Source organism: Papaver somniferum, chromosome 8 (assembly GCF_003573695.1).
Source record: "Papaver somniferum cultivar HN1 chromosome 8, ASM357369v1, whole genome shotgun sequence".
Taxonomy (NCBI): Eukaryota; Viridiplantae; Streptophyta; class Magnoliopsida; order Ranunculales; family Papaveraceae; genus Papaver; species Papaver somniferum.
The window spans coordinates 146,626,591-146,643,451 of record NC_039365.1 but is presented as its reverse complement, the minus strand read 5'-3'; the positions used below and the strand labels follow the sequence as shown (position 1 = coordinate 146,643,451).

The 16,861-nt window shown below is 36.6% G+C and overlaps 2 protein-coding genes and 1 pseudogene across 6 annotated transcripts; 2 read left to right on the top strand and 1 right to left on the bottom strand.

The window, feature by feature from the left end:
• The first annotated feature begins 1,645 nt into the window (after positions 1 to 1,645).
• Positions 1,646 to 2,004, top strand: LOC113306159 (glycine-rich RNA-binding protein-like). Its single transcript, XM_026555131.1, has 2 exons — positions 1,646 to 1,797; positions 1,893 to 2,004. Exons 1-2 carry the CDS (start codon positions 1,646 to 1,648, stop codon positions 2,002 to 2,004), a joined length of 264 nt encoding a protein of 87 aa, XP_026410916.1.
• A 1,183-nt stretch (positions 2,005 to 3,187) lies between these two features.
• On the top strand, positions 3,188 to 5,865 carry LOC113306657 (annotated as a pseudogene).
• Positions 5,866 to 7,061: 1,196 nt separating this feature from the next.
• Positions 7,062 to 14,013, bottom strand: LOC113303388 (DNA-binding protein RHL1-like). Of its 5 annotated transcripts, none has more exons than XM_026552420.1 (13): positions 13,609 to 14,013; positions 13,409 to 13,519; positions 12,842 to 12,928; positions 12,504 to 12,736; positions 12,114 to 12,250; positions 11,785 to 11,951; positions 10,112 to 10,151; positions 9,964 to 10,019; positions 9,777 to 9,825; positions 9,113 to 9,147; positions 8,268 to 8,309; positions 8,003 to 8,057; positions 7,062 to 7,478 (listed from the first exon to the last, which is right to left on the bottom strand). In XM_026552420.1, exons 1-12 carry the CDS (start codon positions 13,918 to 13,920, stop codon positions 8,025 to 8,027), a joined length of 1,302 nt encoding a protein of 433 aa, XP_026408205.1. In that variant the 5' UTR covers positions 13,921 to 14,013; the 3' UTR covers positions 7,062 to 7,478; positions 8,003 to 8,024. The 5 variants fall into 5 exon arrangements, 3 of the variants coding, with proteins under 3 accessions (XP_026408205.1, XP_026408204.1, XP_026408206.1); XR_003337458.1 differs by having other exon boundaries at positions 7,116 to 7,478; positions 8,224 to 8,309; XR_003337457.1 differs by lacking the exon at positions 7,062 to 7,478 and adding an exon at positions 7,494 to 7,829 and having other exon boundaries at positions 8,224 to 8,309.
• Between the last annotated feature and the right edge of the window lie 2,848 nt (positions 14,014 to 16,861).

The following is a 16,861-nucleotide window of genomic DNA, read 5'->3' as shown; positions in this document are numbered from 1 at the left end:
GTGTTATGCAACCGTTTTCTGGAATGCATAACAAGTTATGCAACAAATTTTGTAGATGCATAATAGGTTATGCATCCATTTTCACGACTGCATAACATGTTACGCAGACATTTTCTCGACTGTATGACAGGTTATGCAGTCATAACGGCATCATCATCATCTTTCCTGTTTCAATATCTCCCATGCATACAAACCAAAACAGCATAAACACCCAATTTCAGTTCATTGTTGTTGAACTTCCGACAACAATCCGTACAAAACCAGCCAAAAATTATCTTTCCCTAACTCCTTTATGTTCAGTCACATGACCAACCACAGATTATAGACTACATTTCCTTTCTGAAACTGCAATAACTCATAGGGATGAATTAGCCAACTAAGTTGGTAAGCATCAACTTCTTATTGAGGTTCTGAGTTTTCAAAATTTAAATGTCGTACACGTAGAGATCATTCAAGTTCCCTTGCTCGATTGGATGCTTTTCCCCACATGACTAGAGTACTTTTACCAATTTCTTAATTCTTTGTAAATATAATAAGGTAGTTCGACAAGGCCCAGGGATCCATTCTACTCTTATGTCTTCTCAATTCACTGAAAGTATCAACAGCTTCATCGATCACAACAGCATCTGAGCATCACTTCATATGATTAATCTCGTCCCATGTAATCTTGAATGCATCAACACCATGGCAAACTCAACTCAGCTAACATACAGTCCATCCAGCCAACACATTCATATACAGCTCCATGTTGGTCGTACAGCCCTACACAAAGACACTCCAGGAAACACCTTCTCGAGCTCGTCATCTGTAATTCCACACTTTTCTGCCTTGCACCGATAATAAAATCTCACTCATCTCCAATGATTTGTAGCTCAAACTCGAGCACAACACCATCAACTAGATTCAACTTCTTTCTAATTCCATTGATTTCCCGAGAACCAAAGCTCACAGAAGAGCCAGTTACTCACAGCCAATTACCAAATGTCTTGAGCTTTCTCGTCACCACTTCCTTTCTCCATCTTCGACTACAACAACACCACGTCCTGTTTTATACACCAGATGGCATCTTACCTGCACATAAATCTGTTTCAATTTTCCCCATGCATAAAACCCCCTTCCTATAATTCAATTTTTATACCTTAAGTAAACCCTAACCTTCCATATAATGACCTAATTAAACTCATCAGAACACACTCCTTAATCGTCAACAGCATCAACGATTCAACTTCCAAATCCCACATCGATTTTTAATAGTAAATAATATTTTTAATGGGAAGAAGGAGGTCCAGAAACAGCATCAACAGATCTAGAAGCAGAGATCAATGAAGCAGATAATAATCTTTTTCCACTTCTTCTCAATACAGCGGCAACCATGGAAAATTCCTGTTCTTTCCTCGCTCTCTATGAAAAAAAAAGTCTCAGGAAAACATGATTTTAGAAAATAATGGGTTTCAGAGGAATTTTTTCACCAAATATGGGTGCGCGCCTGAACTTCTCCGCCCGTGGGTTTCACAGTGGAGACAAACTGAAAAATGGGTCTCCCTGTAGTTTTCACTACTAGTTTTACTGTTGGACTTTTCTTATCCCCTCTTTTCAGTACTTTCTTCTTCGTTAGTTCTAGGGTTTCTTTCTTTGTTCAGTAGAAATGGCTGATGTAGTGATGTTGTATTCAGATGTTTCGTTGGTGGACTTGCATGGGCTACCAATGATGATTACCAAAGCTTTCAGTGCTTTTGGAGATGTCGTTGAATCTAAAATCATCAATGACCGTGAGACTGGAAGATCCAGGGGTTTTGGGTTCGTCACTTTTGCTGACGAACAATCCATGAGAGATACCATTGAAGGAATGAACGAATAGAACCTTGATGATCGTAACATCACTGTAAATGAAGCGGTGGCTTCCGCAGCGGTGGCGGAGGTAGATATGGAAGTGGTGGTGGCAGCGGAGGTGGCTACGGTCAACGTTCTGAAGGTGGTGGTGGATACGGAAGTCGTCGTGAATGAGGCGGCGGTGGTTATGGAGGTGACAGATGAAGCGGTGGTGGCGGCTACAGTGGTGGTGATGGTGGCTGTTCAGAAGGCAGCCGGAGGAGTTAGGGTTTTGATTAAAATAAGAGGTTTATTTGTTTTAACTTGAGTAGAGAAGGCAACAATTTAAGAAATTCTAATGTTTAAATTTAAGAAGGAAAATTAGGAGAGATCTGATAAATCAAGGAAACTAGGGTTTAAATTAATAATGGAGTTTTCCTTTCCTTTCCTTTTTTTTGGTGGGATACAAAGAATTGATTATTTCTTTCTTGTCCATCAAATCATGATTCTCCTCCTTTAGATATTGGAAGAACACTGCAGAAAAACAGAGAAATAAAGATAATTAGGCGGGATAAAACTGCGGTATTATAAGAGATTTGTTCTAAACTTTTTTTTTCATCCTAATATTTTGATTCCTAATGTGATAGAATTGATCTTGTGTTGAGTTATGTTTAAAACGAAGATAAAGGAAAGGAGGAGGAACCCATGAAGGTAAAACGTAATGAAAAACAGTTAATTACAAGGGCAATAATGAAATAAAGTTATTCATCTTAATAAATAAGGGTCATGTTAACTTGTATATCCGTATACATTTTAAGGTTCATTCAAACAACAACTTATTGCATTGGAAACAAGATTTGTTTGTTTTATTACATTGAAAACAGTAATTCTTTGCATTGGGAATAAAAAATGTTATTTTTAGTGCAAGAAAAATCAATTTTTAGTAGAATAAGACAAAAAAACACAATTTCCAAAGAAATAAAATACTCCCTCTGTACCACATATATAGGCAGAGGGGGACAATTCTCTTAGATTAAGAAAATTGCTTTGGATTCATAATTTTTCATACCTTTTCTTATTTTACCCTTTGTCCTATTCCTGCTACGATTTTCCACACACAATAAATGAGGGTATTTAGGAGAAAATATATCTTGGAAATAGGACTTCGCCTATCTAGTGATACAAATGAAAATCAAAATTCCGTCTATATAATAGGTACGGAGGGAATACTTCTTTATTAAACCTTAACATGTATACGGGTATACACGTTAACAAAAGCCAATAAATAACCTCAGATTAGAAAAGGTCAGCATTAAATGCTGCACGTACGTATAGGTTAACATTTGCCCAAGTATATTTTCGAACCCTCCCTCTGAACTTACAGGTGATGTTCCCGCGCGAATCTCGGCCATTACTCGACCAAACTTCGTCAACTTCCCTAGAGGTAAGTGCCCCATTACAGTTATGACTGCTATTTGCCAAATGAATAGTAATACTCTCGCTCAAACAGCAAAGATTTCACTCCAAAACACACTAATTCCGTTGTTGGATTCATGCAAGAGCATAAGAGAACCGAAACAAATTCATGCTCAAATCATTAAAGAAGAAACCCTAACTCCACATGGATTATCAATTGCGAATTCAAAGTTAGTTTCTTTTTGTGCAATATCACCAAATGGAAATTTAAATTATGCCAAACTTATATTTAACCGGCTTCAGTATCCTACAATTTTTACTTGGAATTCACTTATTAGAGGTTTATCTTCAAGTAAAACCCCGCTTGAATCCATTTCAGTGTACCTTAATATGTTACAAAAAGGTTTCCAACCTAATAATTATACCTTTCCTTTTGTGATTAAAGCTTGTACAGAGTCTTCGATGATCCGGTTCGGTGTTTTAGTTCATAGCCATGTAATTAAATTTGGTTTACAATATGATTCTTATATTCAAAGTTCATTGATTCACATGTATTCCAATGGGAAAGATTTGAATACTGCACAGCTGTTGTTTGATAAATGTTCTGACAGAGATGTTGTTTCTTGGAATTCTATGATTGATGGGTGTGTGAAATGTGGGTCAATGGAACACGCTAACGCGATATTTAGGCGGATGGTTTGTAGAGATGTGATATCATGGAATACAATGATTAATGGTTATGCAATGTTGGGAAATATTGAATAAGCAATGAATTTATTTAATGAAATACCCAAGAAAAATGTGGTTTCTTGGAATTCAATGCTTGCAGGGTATGTCAAATGTGGAGATATTGAAGGTGCTCGCAGAATTTTCCTTGAAATGCCTAAAAAAGATATAATTTCATGGAACACAATGCTGGCTTGTTTTGCACAGAATGGGTTATCAAATGAAGCTCTGGTGTTATTTGATGAAATGAAGAGTGTTGGTGTAAAGCCGACTGAGGCTACTGTTGTCAGCATGTTATCGGCATGTGCTCATTTAGGTGCCCTGGATCAAGGGGAACGATTACACAGGTATAAAGTCTGAATTATTGAAAATTTAAGTCCTATTTTTGCCGCATCCAAGCTTTAAACACGATTCAGATAGATTTGATTGAAGTTTCAAAAATACGTTTTTACTGATATCTGAAACCATTTTTCTTCAAGTATATCAATAACTCTACAAACAAATTTACTTTGTTTTTCGTCTATTTTCGTGGTTGTATGATTGGATATAAAGCTAGTTTGGGATTTCTGGTAATCATTGTGTCAAGAACCAGTGAGTTGCCTCTTGAATCTTGATCACAGCAAGGAACAATTTATATGTATGTACAAGTTAATAGTGTATCTTGTGATTCACATCTAAATGCTTAATGCCAACAGGTACGTCAATAGCCAAAAGATCTCGATTAATACAGTTCTTGGGACTGCAATGGTAGATATGTATGCCAGGTGTGGGAACATTTCAACGGCATAAGAAGTGTTTTGTTCTATAGAATACAAAGATGTACTTGCTTGGAACACCATAATATCGGGTATGGCAATGCATGGATATGCAGAAGAAGCTGATCGGCTTTTCAGAGAGATGCAAGAAGGAGGAGTGAACCCAGACGATATGACATTTGGAGCCATTCTTAGTGCATACAGTCATGCAGGGATGGTCGAGGAAGGTAAAAGATTATTAGCTTGCATGAGTAAAAATTACGGAATCGAGCCAAAAGTTGAGCATTATGGATGTGTTATCGATCTTCTTTCCCGAGCCGCACTTCTTGAGGAGGCTGTGGAGTTGATTGAGACTATGCCGATGGAACCTAATCCGAACGCATGGGGGGCGCTTCTTGGAGGGTGCAGAATTCACGGGAACATCAATGTGGGGGAGCATGTTGGAAAACACCTTCTTAACCTCCAACCCCATCATAGTGGCCGGTAAAATTTGCTGCTAATATAACCGTTTCCTTTGTTAAGCTTGTATAGCGACGTAGTAATGCTGTTCATCCTTTTTGGATTGCTTTGATGGGAAGGTCTTGGTTTCTGGTTTGGCTGGCACAAATTATACTAACTTTTCGCTGTCTTTTTCTTCTTTTTCAATAGGCATGTACTGTTATCGAACATTTATGCAGCTGCAAAAAGATGGGATGATGCTACAAAAGTGAGAAAACTGATGAAAAGCAAAAATGTTGCAGAAGTGCCAGGCGTGAGCACTATAGAGTTGAAAGGGATCGTACATCGATTCGTAGCAAGTGACCAAATCCACTCTGATTCTATCCGCATTTATGAAAAGTTGACTGAGATCTCTGCGCGTGTGAAGAACGTTGGTGGCTACTTACCTGATACAAACCAAGTGTTGTTTGACATAGAAGAAGAAGAAAAGGAACATGCATTAATAATTCATAGTGAGAGGTTAGCCATTGCTTTTGGGACTTTAGAATTACCTCAAGAAAATATCATTCGAATTGTGAAGAATCTTCGAGTTTGCAGAGACTGTCACGATGTTACAAAATTGATTTCTAAGGTTTATAAGCGAGAGATAATAGTGAGGGATCGAAACCGTTTCCACCATTTCAAAGAAGGTAAATGTTCTTGTAAAGATTATTGGTAATATATGCTTAAAAGAATAAAAATGAAACATGCACATGACGACAGACTAGCTTCAAGTTAGCATTGTTAGTTCAGCTGAATGGATGATAAACAAAAGGCTAGAATCGTTACCTAGCCATATATATCCAACTCTATAGATCTGCTGGCGTCCGATTCGTACCCACAAATGGTAATATTGAAAGTGTGTGTTTTGACGAGAAAACAGCAACAATTCACCTACCTATACTGGACTTGGATGTTAATTCAGAGGTGGTGTTAAGAAACTTAGTTGCATATGAGTCCTCGAATGCATCCGGGCCATTAGTTTTTGCACGTTATACTGAATTGATGAATGGGATTATAGACACGGGAGAGGATGGGATGTTGCTTAGACAAAGTGGAATAGTTTTCAACCATTTTAAGAGTGACCAAGAAGTAGCCAAGTTGTGGAACGGGATGTGTAAATCAATTAGATTGACTAAAGTACCTGATCGAAGATGTAAACAAGTATTACAGTCGCAGGTGGAAGGTAAAAGCTAAGAAAATTATCAAGACTTATATACTTTGGCTCATGGACATTTCTTGCTCTTGTTGATGACCGCTTTTCAGGCTTTCTGTTCGGTCTATAATTGCTTTGCTACGTATTCCTGTTGTTGATCAGCTAGTTGGTCCAACTGAATGGCCATACATTACCGATCAATAAAGGAGAAAGTAGATAAAGGAGATTCCTCGGAAAATGAGTGTTTCGCCTAGAACTCGAGACCTTGGCCATCAAAAACTCAGATTTTATCTTATTGTTGAACAATCACAAAAGATCAGCCACCCTGTATATAAAAAGGTAACGGATGCTCTTTAACTTCAGTTGTCGCACAAAAGATCAGCTTTTAGCTTGTGGTTACCACTGTTAGACGACGTGGGGAACCTTGTAACTGCACTCGCCATAGGTGGGGATCCCTCTCAGCCGTTTTACTGATTGAGTGGATAAAGGCTAAGTGCATTACTTGACTTGTCGAGAGTTTGGAAGATGAAAAATGTGCCAACAGCTGGTGCAGCTCTCATGGATATGCTGCCACTAGCCGTAACTGGGACAATATGGAATTTTGCAAAAAAAATTCATAGGCAATGCTTTGAGCCTTTGAAGGAAAGGTAAACAACAGTTCATAAGGTTTCAAGCCTTCAACCACATTTCTGATCAAGGGCAGCCCCAATAAACAATAATCATGGTTCCGAAGCTGAAAACATTTTAAAGAATTTTCAACTTAAACGTTTGCGACAAATAGAAAGCTGCGGTGTTGTATGATATTAGCGGTTAAATGTGGAGATAAGAAGTGTTATGAGCGTTTTTATTACCATTATATATCCCTAGCAATAAGTAATCGGCATTATTTGACCAAAGCAGAGATTGCCAAATAACACTGACCGACTTAAATCTTGCTCACGACACTAAGGCAGAAAATTAAGGTTTGTGAAAAACCCGCAACAAGGAAAATGGAGAGCAAGAACATCCCACAAGAACATGGAGTTGTAGTTCGAGCTCTACTCCTTCAGAATGGTGGCCATGAAAGTCGGAATCAAGATAACCATGGTCTTCAAAACCAAACCTTGTCAAAAAGAGGATACGAATATCCAGCAACATCACTGAAACAGAAAATATAAAGAATAAAGTTGAAACTTATTTTGGAATTATGTAGTATCAATGTTGGGCTATCATCAGACAGATGTTCATACAAAAGCAAGATGAAGAATAAGATTGTTTTCGAGGATCAACATTACACGTAAGCTAAACAAAATTATCCCTTTTCTTGGCTCGACTGTTTTTGTACAGATAGAGACCTGGCATTACTATTCATTTTTTATATTTTACTTCTGAGGACTATTATATATCTTGCATATGAGGGCCAATGTGGAGACTCTTATAGGGTTGGATTTTGTTGAGGATTTCCTACTCATCTTGTAGATTTTCCATCAGTCAATTAGAAACTTCTAATCCTGTCAAGCAGTTGATTCAATGTTAGTAGTGTAACTGAACGTTGTTGTTCAAACTTTAGTGCGTAGGAAGTTTTAGAATCTGCTTTTCATTAAGATCTAGGTGGCGGGAGAACATCCTGACTGAAAACCAGCCGAGAAATGCACACAAACTACTGGAAAATTTTGGCACATACCATTAAGTGATGCTTTTGCGATTCAGCTGAAATCATCCTCACTTTCTTCGATGTCCTGAAAATAATGTTGAAATTAAAACATATCGAACAGCAAAATCAACTGTTTTGACACCCAAATTCCAGTGCAAGGTTTACAATAGGGACGGGGTTTTCAGGATATTGCCATTTTCTATATCAGTGATCACTACCTAACAACTCAGTTTTTAAGCAGTCCAACGCACCTAAAAACATAACCAGGATTCAGAGAATTGACAGAAAATCAAACCTCTGATTCACTTGAGGTATCCTCTATGGATTCATATTCAACCTGCAAAAAAGGTTTATAAATGATGTCAGTATAAGTCCGAGGATTCTCAAATAAGCAAAAAAAAAAGATTCATGTCTCTTCATGGTTAGGTTAGCAAACCCAGAATTCAACATGCTGTCTGTACAATCCTAAAGCAGGGTAGTTCTACAACAACGGCATTAAGTTACTCAATCCCGCCTCTTTACTATGGAGCAAATTATTTTCATCATACTAAAAAAGATAAATTCTCAATTCTAATACATATTCATGAAAGCTAAGGTATACAAACAGGGTGAATGTGATCTAGTTCTCCATAGATGTCTCACATAATACATTGTCAGTAGTTCATACATGGAAAGTAAACATTCTGCACCCTAGTTTTTATTTTTTGAAGGGTAGTAGACAATTGTACAAGAGAACTTAATAGTAGCTATTGAGAATTACAACTAAACTGAACATGGTAAATAACTACTCTGATGCATATTAAAAAGATGAATAACTTTTTTTTAAAAGCTACAGAGAGGCTGTTTTTATTGATGAAGGAAATTAAAAACAAAAAAGGAGGGGGTTACCTCCAAAAGATAAAGGAGAGAAAGAAAAATTACTAACTAAATCTTTAGGTGGACAAGACATTTCTGTCTTCCCTCATTACAGCGTAAATCATACTAGGTGGTTCGACCCACCACTGTTCCTCAGTAGCCGAAAAGATGAATAACTATACTCTAATGCATGTTGACAACCAGAACACGTGGCAAAAAGAAAATTAATCACCAAATCTGCAACTATATGATGTAACTTCAAAAGTTAAGTTCACCAAAAAGTACCTGTTGCTGCTTTTGCTTGGTTGAGGATCCTCTCTCTGCAGTTCACCAAGTACAAGGACATAAATTACTAAACTTACAACTAAGTGTACTAACAACTCAGTGTAGTAATAGCACTTGTTTTAGGGGCTTACTCTGACGGGTCAGTTATTTCTGGATCAATTACACTTCTTAGAATCATCCAAAACTAAGGAAAAGGTTGCATGGTACTTTTTTTACCTTAACATCTACTCTTGCTAGATGAGATTTATTTTATCCACTTAAGCTAAATGGTGAGCATAATTCATCGACTTTTCATTCAGCATACACCACACCAAGACGTGTCTTGGTCATATAAAGAGCATGTACTCGAGATATTGATTATACATATGTATTTTCTGTTGCCTCATGTTTTCTTACAAGTGCAACCACTAAATATACAGAATGGGAAGAAGTAAGAAAGGTTAAGATATAAGAGTATTTTTGTGACCCACGAAGTTTGTTTTTTTCATTATTTTCAATTAAAACGAGGCGCCAAATATTGGAGTTTATTACGAACTTAATCTTAAAGTTAGTCTGACATCCAGTTATTCTTATTGTACTAACTATATGACTTGATTTACAGCCACTATTAGCTCTCAAATCTAAGCCAAACATCTTTATATACAAATGTGAAACAAACACTAACCAGCCTTGCTTTCGTTGGCCACTGTCCCTTTCTTTCTAGGTCCTCCATCCTGTAAATGTGAACACACAGAAAACAAATATACATTACCGCGAAATCAGTAAGAAACAGTTCATGACCATAGTTCATTATCACAATGACCTCTTCACAATTCAGTAAATCGAAATACAACAAGGTAATAGCTAGTTACCCCAACTTGATCAGCCTTTCGTTTCAAGTTGATTTTCGCTGACTTCTTCACAGCAACTGGGAAGTATCAATAAATTGTGTTTCCTTTAGTATGTATATGTTGTCCAAACATGACTCGATAAAAGAAGACAATAGGGCAAAGCAGTAACCTTTCGCAGTTGCAGATTTTTCTACACTTCCAGTTAACTTCTGAAATTACAAAAAAGGTATAAGAAAATTACAATTACAAGGACTTGGAAAGATCATTAATCATCTCTATATAATATTCATTACACCTTTTATTAAAGATAGAATGCGTTAACGCATCAATCAATGAGTGTAAACAGGTGTAGCTCTAAGAATTTATACTGCATAGACTAAACTCAAAGCCAGATAACTATAATGGTTAATGTCATATCCCAAATGATGGTCGACAATATGGGCCCTACTTAGCTTTAGTTGAGGCATGCTTAAGATTATTCGGCCCAACTGCACTACAATTATGTTGATATTTTACAATGTCATCATCCATCACTACACCCTTTGAGCATCTTGTTTCTTCAGTAAGCAACACTTTGCTCACAGACATATTCAATCTATTTGCCATTAGTTTTCTTTTCAATTTGGTAGGTACTCAGTTAAAAAATACTCACATAAGGACTGTACAATCAGCTCAATACAACTCAAGTTCGTAACAACTACACCTGATTGCAGCTGGTTCGGACAAAGCTTATGTTAAAACTAAACCAAGGCTAAGCCTACTGTCTTATGCTTGTAGCTTGTGACTCCTGAGTGACCATTTTATCGTGAGACAACTCGAGGTGAGGTCATCTTGTTTCTCTCAACTAGACTCGTTGCTTTATGCTCAAAAATGATTTATAAAGTTTCTATATATGATCTATTTTATCTGTCTCCATGTTGTTCTGAATTAACCACAATATGTTGAAGGCATCATCAAATCTCACATTTCCAGAGTATCGATCATGTTAATAAACAATGCATTGAAAGCTTAAGTTACAATTCTCAGCTCAAGTGAAGCAAGCTAAAGCTCGACTAAGATCTTGTCTTGATCTAGTAACAGAAACAAGATGGAGATAAGCCATGTTCAAGCTTCAGAAAACTATTCAAATCAAGCTTGAACATAATCTTGTAAGCCTCTATCACAAGCCAACTGAGCACTCTGACGGTCAATTGGCTCGGTTGGACAACATGTCTGCTCCGTTGTCTCATCAACCCCAGCAATTTAAAACTGAACCTGAGCCGCAAAGACAGTTAATTCCTTGTGTATTGTTCATTTGTCTCCTAACTCAAGTCGCATAACCTATACCTTATCTTCGTCTTGCAATCCTAATTTAAGATAAGAAAATTGTGTGGTAGCCATCCATACTCCAGATTTCAACTACTTAATTCGCAATGCCAACAGATAAACGACAACTGTATCCATTACAGTTTCGATTATTTCAGACTTGACAGGGAAGCTATTGGATTGCCTAATATACGAGTACACTCATAATTCTTGACGAAAGGATGCATATTGCACACTGCACTTTCAACCAGTTAAGACTACAATGCTTCCTGAAAAGAAACTCCTATGCACTCTACGTCAGTTTAGCATGTGTGCGTAGCTAACCAGCCTTGGCAACCAGTAGGTTTTAGGGGAAACACATGAAATACTAATAGTCTATAATGAATTAATGATACATGGATCTCAAAACCTATCTATTCTCTTTCTTTCATTTTCTTTAGCAGCGGATTGTTAGATAAAAACTATACATCAAACGTGGTCTTCACTATATTTTTACAGGATTGACGCTATAGGTTCACTTGAAGCATAACAGTTTACCTTAGTGTCGACCTTTTGAAAGAGTGATGCTATAGTAGCTTGCACAAGCGGAGCTTGCTTACTCTCAGATTCTAATTCAGACCGGCACACTGAAAGAGAAGACTGATTATCCTTTGCTGGAATATCATTGCTGGAATCAGGAAGCACCAACCTAGATTTTGCCGTCTGTAATATCAGTTAAGGAATCGAATATTTTATTGGACTGAGAGACAATCAATGTGTTTGACTACGAAGAAGAAATTCCTGTGAAGAAAAAAATCATGTATATGCACTTTGAAGACACTAAGAGTGTGTGTCCACGTCATAATATACTTTATTACTTTGGATATTTTTAAGATTAGGAATGCCCTTAAGAGTCTTAGCATCTTCAGCTTCCTCAATAACTTTCTTTCCCTTGATTTCAGATAAGTCAACATCAGTTGGCCCACTTCCATCAGAATCATCTCCGGGGGAATCTTCTGCAAAACTATGCAGACACACACACACAAAAAAAAAACTGTTAAAAAATGTATGATTTGTACGGTATAACGAACTTTCAGTTAGTAAATCCAGATGTATTGGTAATTATGCACAAGTAACAGTGTCCTCGATTATGATACTACTTATATAAAATTAGAAGAGTGGTGCTTAGTTTGTTCCCTTTTGGGAACCAAAAAGGCTTCTTTTTTCAACAGGGCAAAAACATACTATGAAACTGAATGATTAAGAATAGCTATTACTTGAATCTTCTCCCAGATGTTCTTGCAGACTGTCTAACAGGTGTAACCTCCATCCCATCTTTCAAAGTTATTCCAGGTGAAGGACAAGAGTCGCCAGAGATATCAATATCATCTTCCAGGCTATCTGTTGGAGATTGTGGTTTCCTTTTCTCCTCTCTAAGTTTAATTCCACCAAATTTTTCTTCAGGTCCTGCACCAGCACCACCTTTAAAATCATGGTCGACATGTTTTTCCTGTATAGAAAGATAACGAGAAACAGCAGAATACATAAGAGGAATCTTCTGAAATGTTGACAATTAAAAAATGCAAAACTAAGCCTAACTGTAGGAGAAGCAGACCTCTTTGAGCTCCTTTGGGAATTCAAGTCGGACCTCTTCTGGATTCTCATCTTTTGTCCCAATCCACCAAGCTTCAGAGAATACAATCTATAGAAAGGTCACAGGTAGTGAGAATATACAAGTTGGTAAGTGGTAACTGGTAACACAAGCGAAGATATAGATACAACTAACAAATGCTATCAGCAAAATGAAACAAATATCCAAGGTCATACACTCAAATTGACATAGTTACATATTATTGCCATGTACAGTATACTCTGTCTAACAATTCAGTTTTTCACAACTTCTGCTGCTTACTATCATTAGAGTTCTTTTGATTAACACTTTAGGACATCAATACACCTCCTACGTTGCATTACTTCATACCAGCTTCGAGTGCAAACTAAATCCACACTCACTTTTGTTTCCCTTAAGTCAATCTTCACTAACATAAACTATCCACTTACAAAAACAGAATAACAACAACTCATAAACAGCATCGGAAGCAAACATATGAATTTGTTAAATCTCCAAGCATATTAGTTCATATTTAATCGAGCTTCTACCAAAATCGGAAAACTAGCTTACCATGTTATCAAAATAGTCTTCACACATCACATTCTTCCCTCCTTTTGAGAACTGAAGTGTCAAGTACCTGTTCTTTGGATAAACAATAGTACCAAATAACTTCACTTGACCCTACCAACAACAACAACAAATGATAAAATGAAGTCAATTACTAACACAATAAAACCAATTAAATGAAAGAACCCTAATTAATTAAATACCTGAGGGAAATCTAGGTTAAGTATTGGATTCTTTGTACCCAAATCTTTCAATTCACCGATCTTTCCACCAGTAAGAGGAGAAATAAGACCAGGAAATGAAAAGAGAAATCTATTTTTTCTCTGTGATTTCTTGATTATATCTTTTCCATGATGTTTGATTACAGTTTTTGATGGATTTAGAGTTGAATAAAGTTTTGCAGGAGTTTGAGATAATAAGTTTCTTGAAAACCCTAAATTCTTTAATCTTTTTCTTTCTTCTGCTTCTGGATTTGGCGGTTCGTTTCCACTTTTCTTCTTCGTTGCTTTAACCATTGTGTTTCGTCCTGATTTTTTTCTAGCTCCAATTCGAGACTACTAGAATTTTTTGTCTTTTTTGTTTTTGTTTTTGTTTTTGAGACTACTAGAATCTTTGTACCCAAATTTTTCCTTTTTCTAGTTTTTGGCGCTTTTTATTATAAGTTTTAAGACGCACCCTCACTTTGAAGACATATTTACAGAAAAGTCCCTATGCAAGCATGAAGTCTTTGGAGTTGGAGAAGTGTACCAACTTGGCCTAACAGATTCACATGATAAACCCTAAGAAGAAGCACCCTTGTGCCTGATGTTTTCCCTTCTTAAAGTAGTGGTTGAATCCAACCCCGGGATATAAATCATTTTCGGTTTTTAAATTTTCCTTCAGTCATAAAAAGAGTATCACTAAATTTTATTTTCCCCGACTGTTTAATTTTTCTGCTAGCTTCGGATGGGTAATAGGTCAATGAGTTACTCTATTTGATATTTCAATTTTTCCATTTTTTTGTTGGTTAAATCAAGCGAATTTCTTTTCTTTTGGACAGTCTCTTGCAAAAATAAATGGTTCAGTTATAACACTGGAAGATGATGAAATATTACAGTGGTGGATCACTTTTTAGATTACAGTCGCTGCATGTCTGAAGTACAAACTTGGTAACCCCTTTAGCAATCATGTTCTAATAGCTTTCAGCTGGGATGAATCTATATCATGATCACTCGCATGTTTTTTTCTGAAAAAGAAGGTTATATTAAAGAGATTTTTTTTTCTTTTACAAAACCAGAGACAGAGTAAAAAAACAGTCTATTACTAATTGATGGTCAAGACAAATAACATAATCATGGAATCATGATGAATCCAAAAAACAGTAATTGACTTTTTTTTGAAACAAAAACCGGGTAATCCTATGATGAAACAATGTTTGTGTGCACGTCTGAGATATTAACATAGTGTGGATGTAATAAAATAGATCTGGTTTTAAAAAAGAATGCAGAAACCTCCAAATGGTTTTCTTGTGTGTGTAATGTGAAGAAGAAAAAAAGGAACTGAATGCATGTATTCTTTGGATTACTGCTAATCGAACAACTATAAAGTAAGGTTATTGTAACAAAATGATGTATAGCAACAACCATGAGCTTCATTAATCAAAATACGAGTCCTGCAAAAGCTCATTAACAAAGATGGCAGTTAAATAACAACTCATTGTCAAATTTGCAGTCAGAACACCTGCTACAACATGAGCAACAAAAGATAAGCTGCTAAAACAGCAAGCATAACAGAGCAAAAAACCCATAACTAGAATTTAACTTCAGATACAACAAGGGAGTTTGTTACTCTTTGAAGAATTAAGCCCATCATTAACGTGGAGAACTTTCTAGTATGCGATTTGAAAGATAAAAGCAACCTGCTATCTTAGTGAATTCCATCTCTCCCAACAGAGCTCGCTCTTCAGCAACCAATAATTCAGTCTAAACGGAAAACCAATTACATACAATCTCACAACTTCAACCAAAATATAAATGCTAAAACATAAAGGAATCACAAACTTGAAGTACTTCCTGAAAATTGAAATTAAAAGATTTACCCAGAAGTCTCCTTCATTATGCCGCATAAGTCAGAACATGCAGCGAAGACAGGTGCAAGGATTTCATCCAGATAAGTAATTTGTTCCACTTGACCATGATACTTATATGAGATTCTGCTTTCATAGCTCTTTTTTGATTTCTTGTCACAATAATATATAATATTTGAAATTTCTGAATGATTAGATTTGTTCCAGGAAGAGCTACAATGGCAAGATAATTTTTTTTTTCATCCCAGTCACAAGGCATTAAAAGCTTCTCTTCAGTCCACTGAGGGGGATCACCACCTTCATCCATAACCCATAGGGAACTCTTGTACTCCCGTATCCATTTAAATACAACGACATGTCCATCAATTTCCATTAATTCAACACTTTGTGGGTATTTCTCCCCGGGTTTAATGGCATAATCAGGGATCTCGATAACTCTGAACTTTTCCTTCTCCAAGTCAAATCCCATTACAACTTCACCCTTTTGCGTGTACTGGAACCGACAATATATTGAACCATTCACATAAATAGAATTACCATCACAATTGTATGGTCATCCATCACCAGTAGAAACTTCCTTAATTCCCAAGTTATATGGTGAAGGTTCATCAATCCTTCTCCATGTATTTTCACCAATAGTCATGACTTCGCATACCTGATCTCCAGCATGTATTTCATCTCTATAAGGGTCATCTGTATAAGGGTTACTATCAGGATTTATCCTAATACTCGATATGCACACAACTTTATGTTTATTGGTTACTGGACTAAATCCAAACACAATGCAGGCTACCTGACGTCTTCCTTTTCCTTGATTTTCTTGAGAAGCTGTAGGAGTCGAAATCCAAGGTGACCTTTCTTCGGTGCTAGGATTATATATGATAAAGGCCTCATACCCTGAAGTAATACATACCAAACCATTAACGGTCTGCTTCGGAAACCCGTACAGACTACGATCTAGTACTAATTTCTTAACTTCAGGCTCTCTATAAGGTGAAGCAGTTGAAAATTCAACAATATCTCCAACATGGTTAGGTTCAGGTTCAGATTCAGGTATCATTGAGCTGATAAACAAGAGTAACTTTTGCCCACCTAAAAGAGATTTTGAACGAGCAACATATAGATGATGTAAGTGTGAATCTCGTTCGATAAGAGATTTCCAATGGTCACAAACATCTTTAAAACTCATAAGTAATTGAACCGGAAATCTGCTAAGTATATCACATAATACACGACTTACTTCAGCTTCACTAGTAATACTATTAGCAGGACGGGGTACTTAAAAAATTTAGGATCGGGAAGACGAGGATTACCTTTGCCATTCTGGTTCTTGCTCTTCTCATTCTTCTTCATTTTAGTTCTCGTTCTCTTCCTTGTGATATGTAAATGGA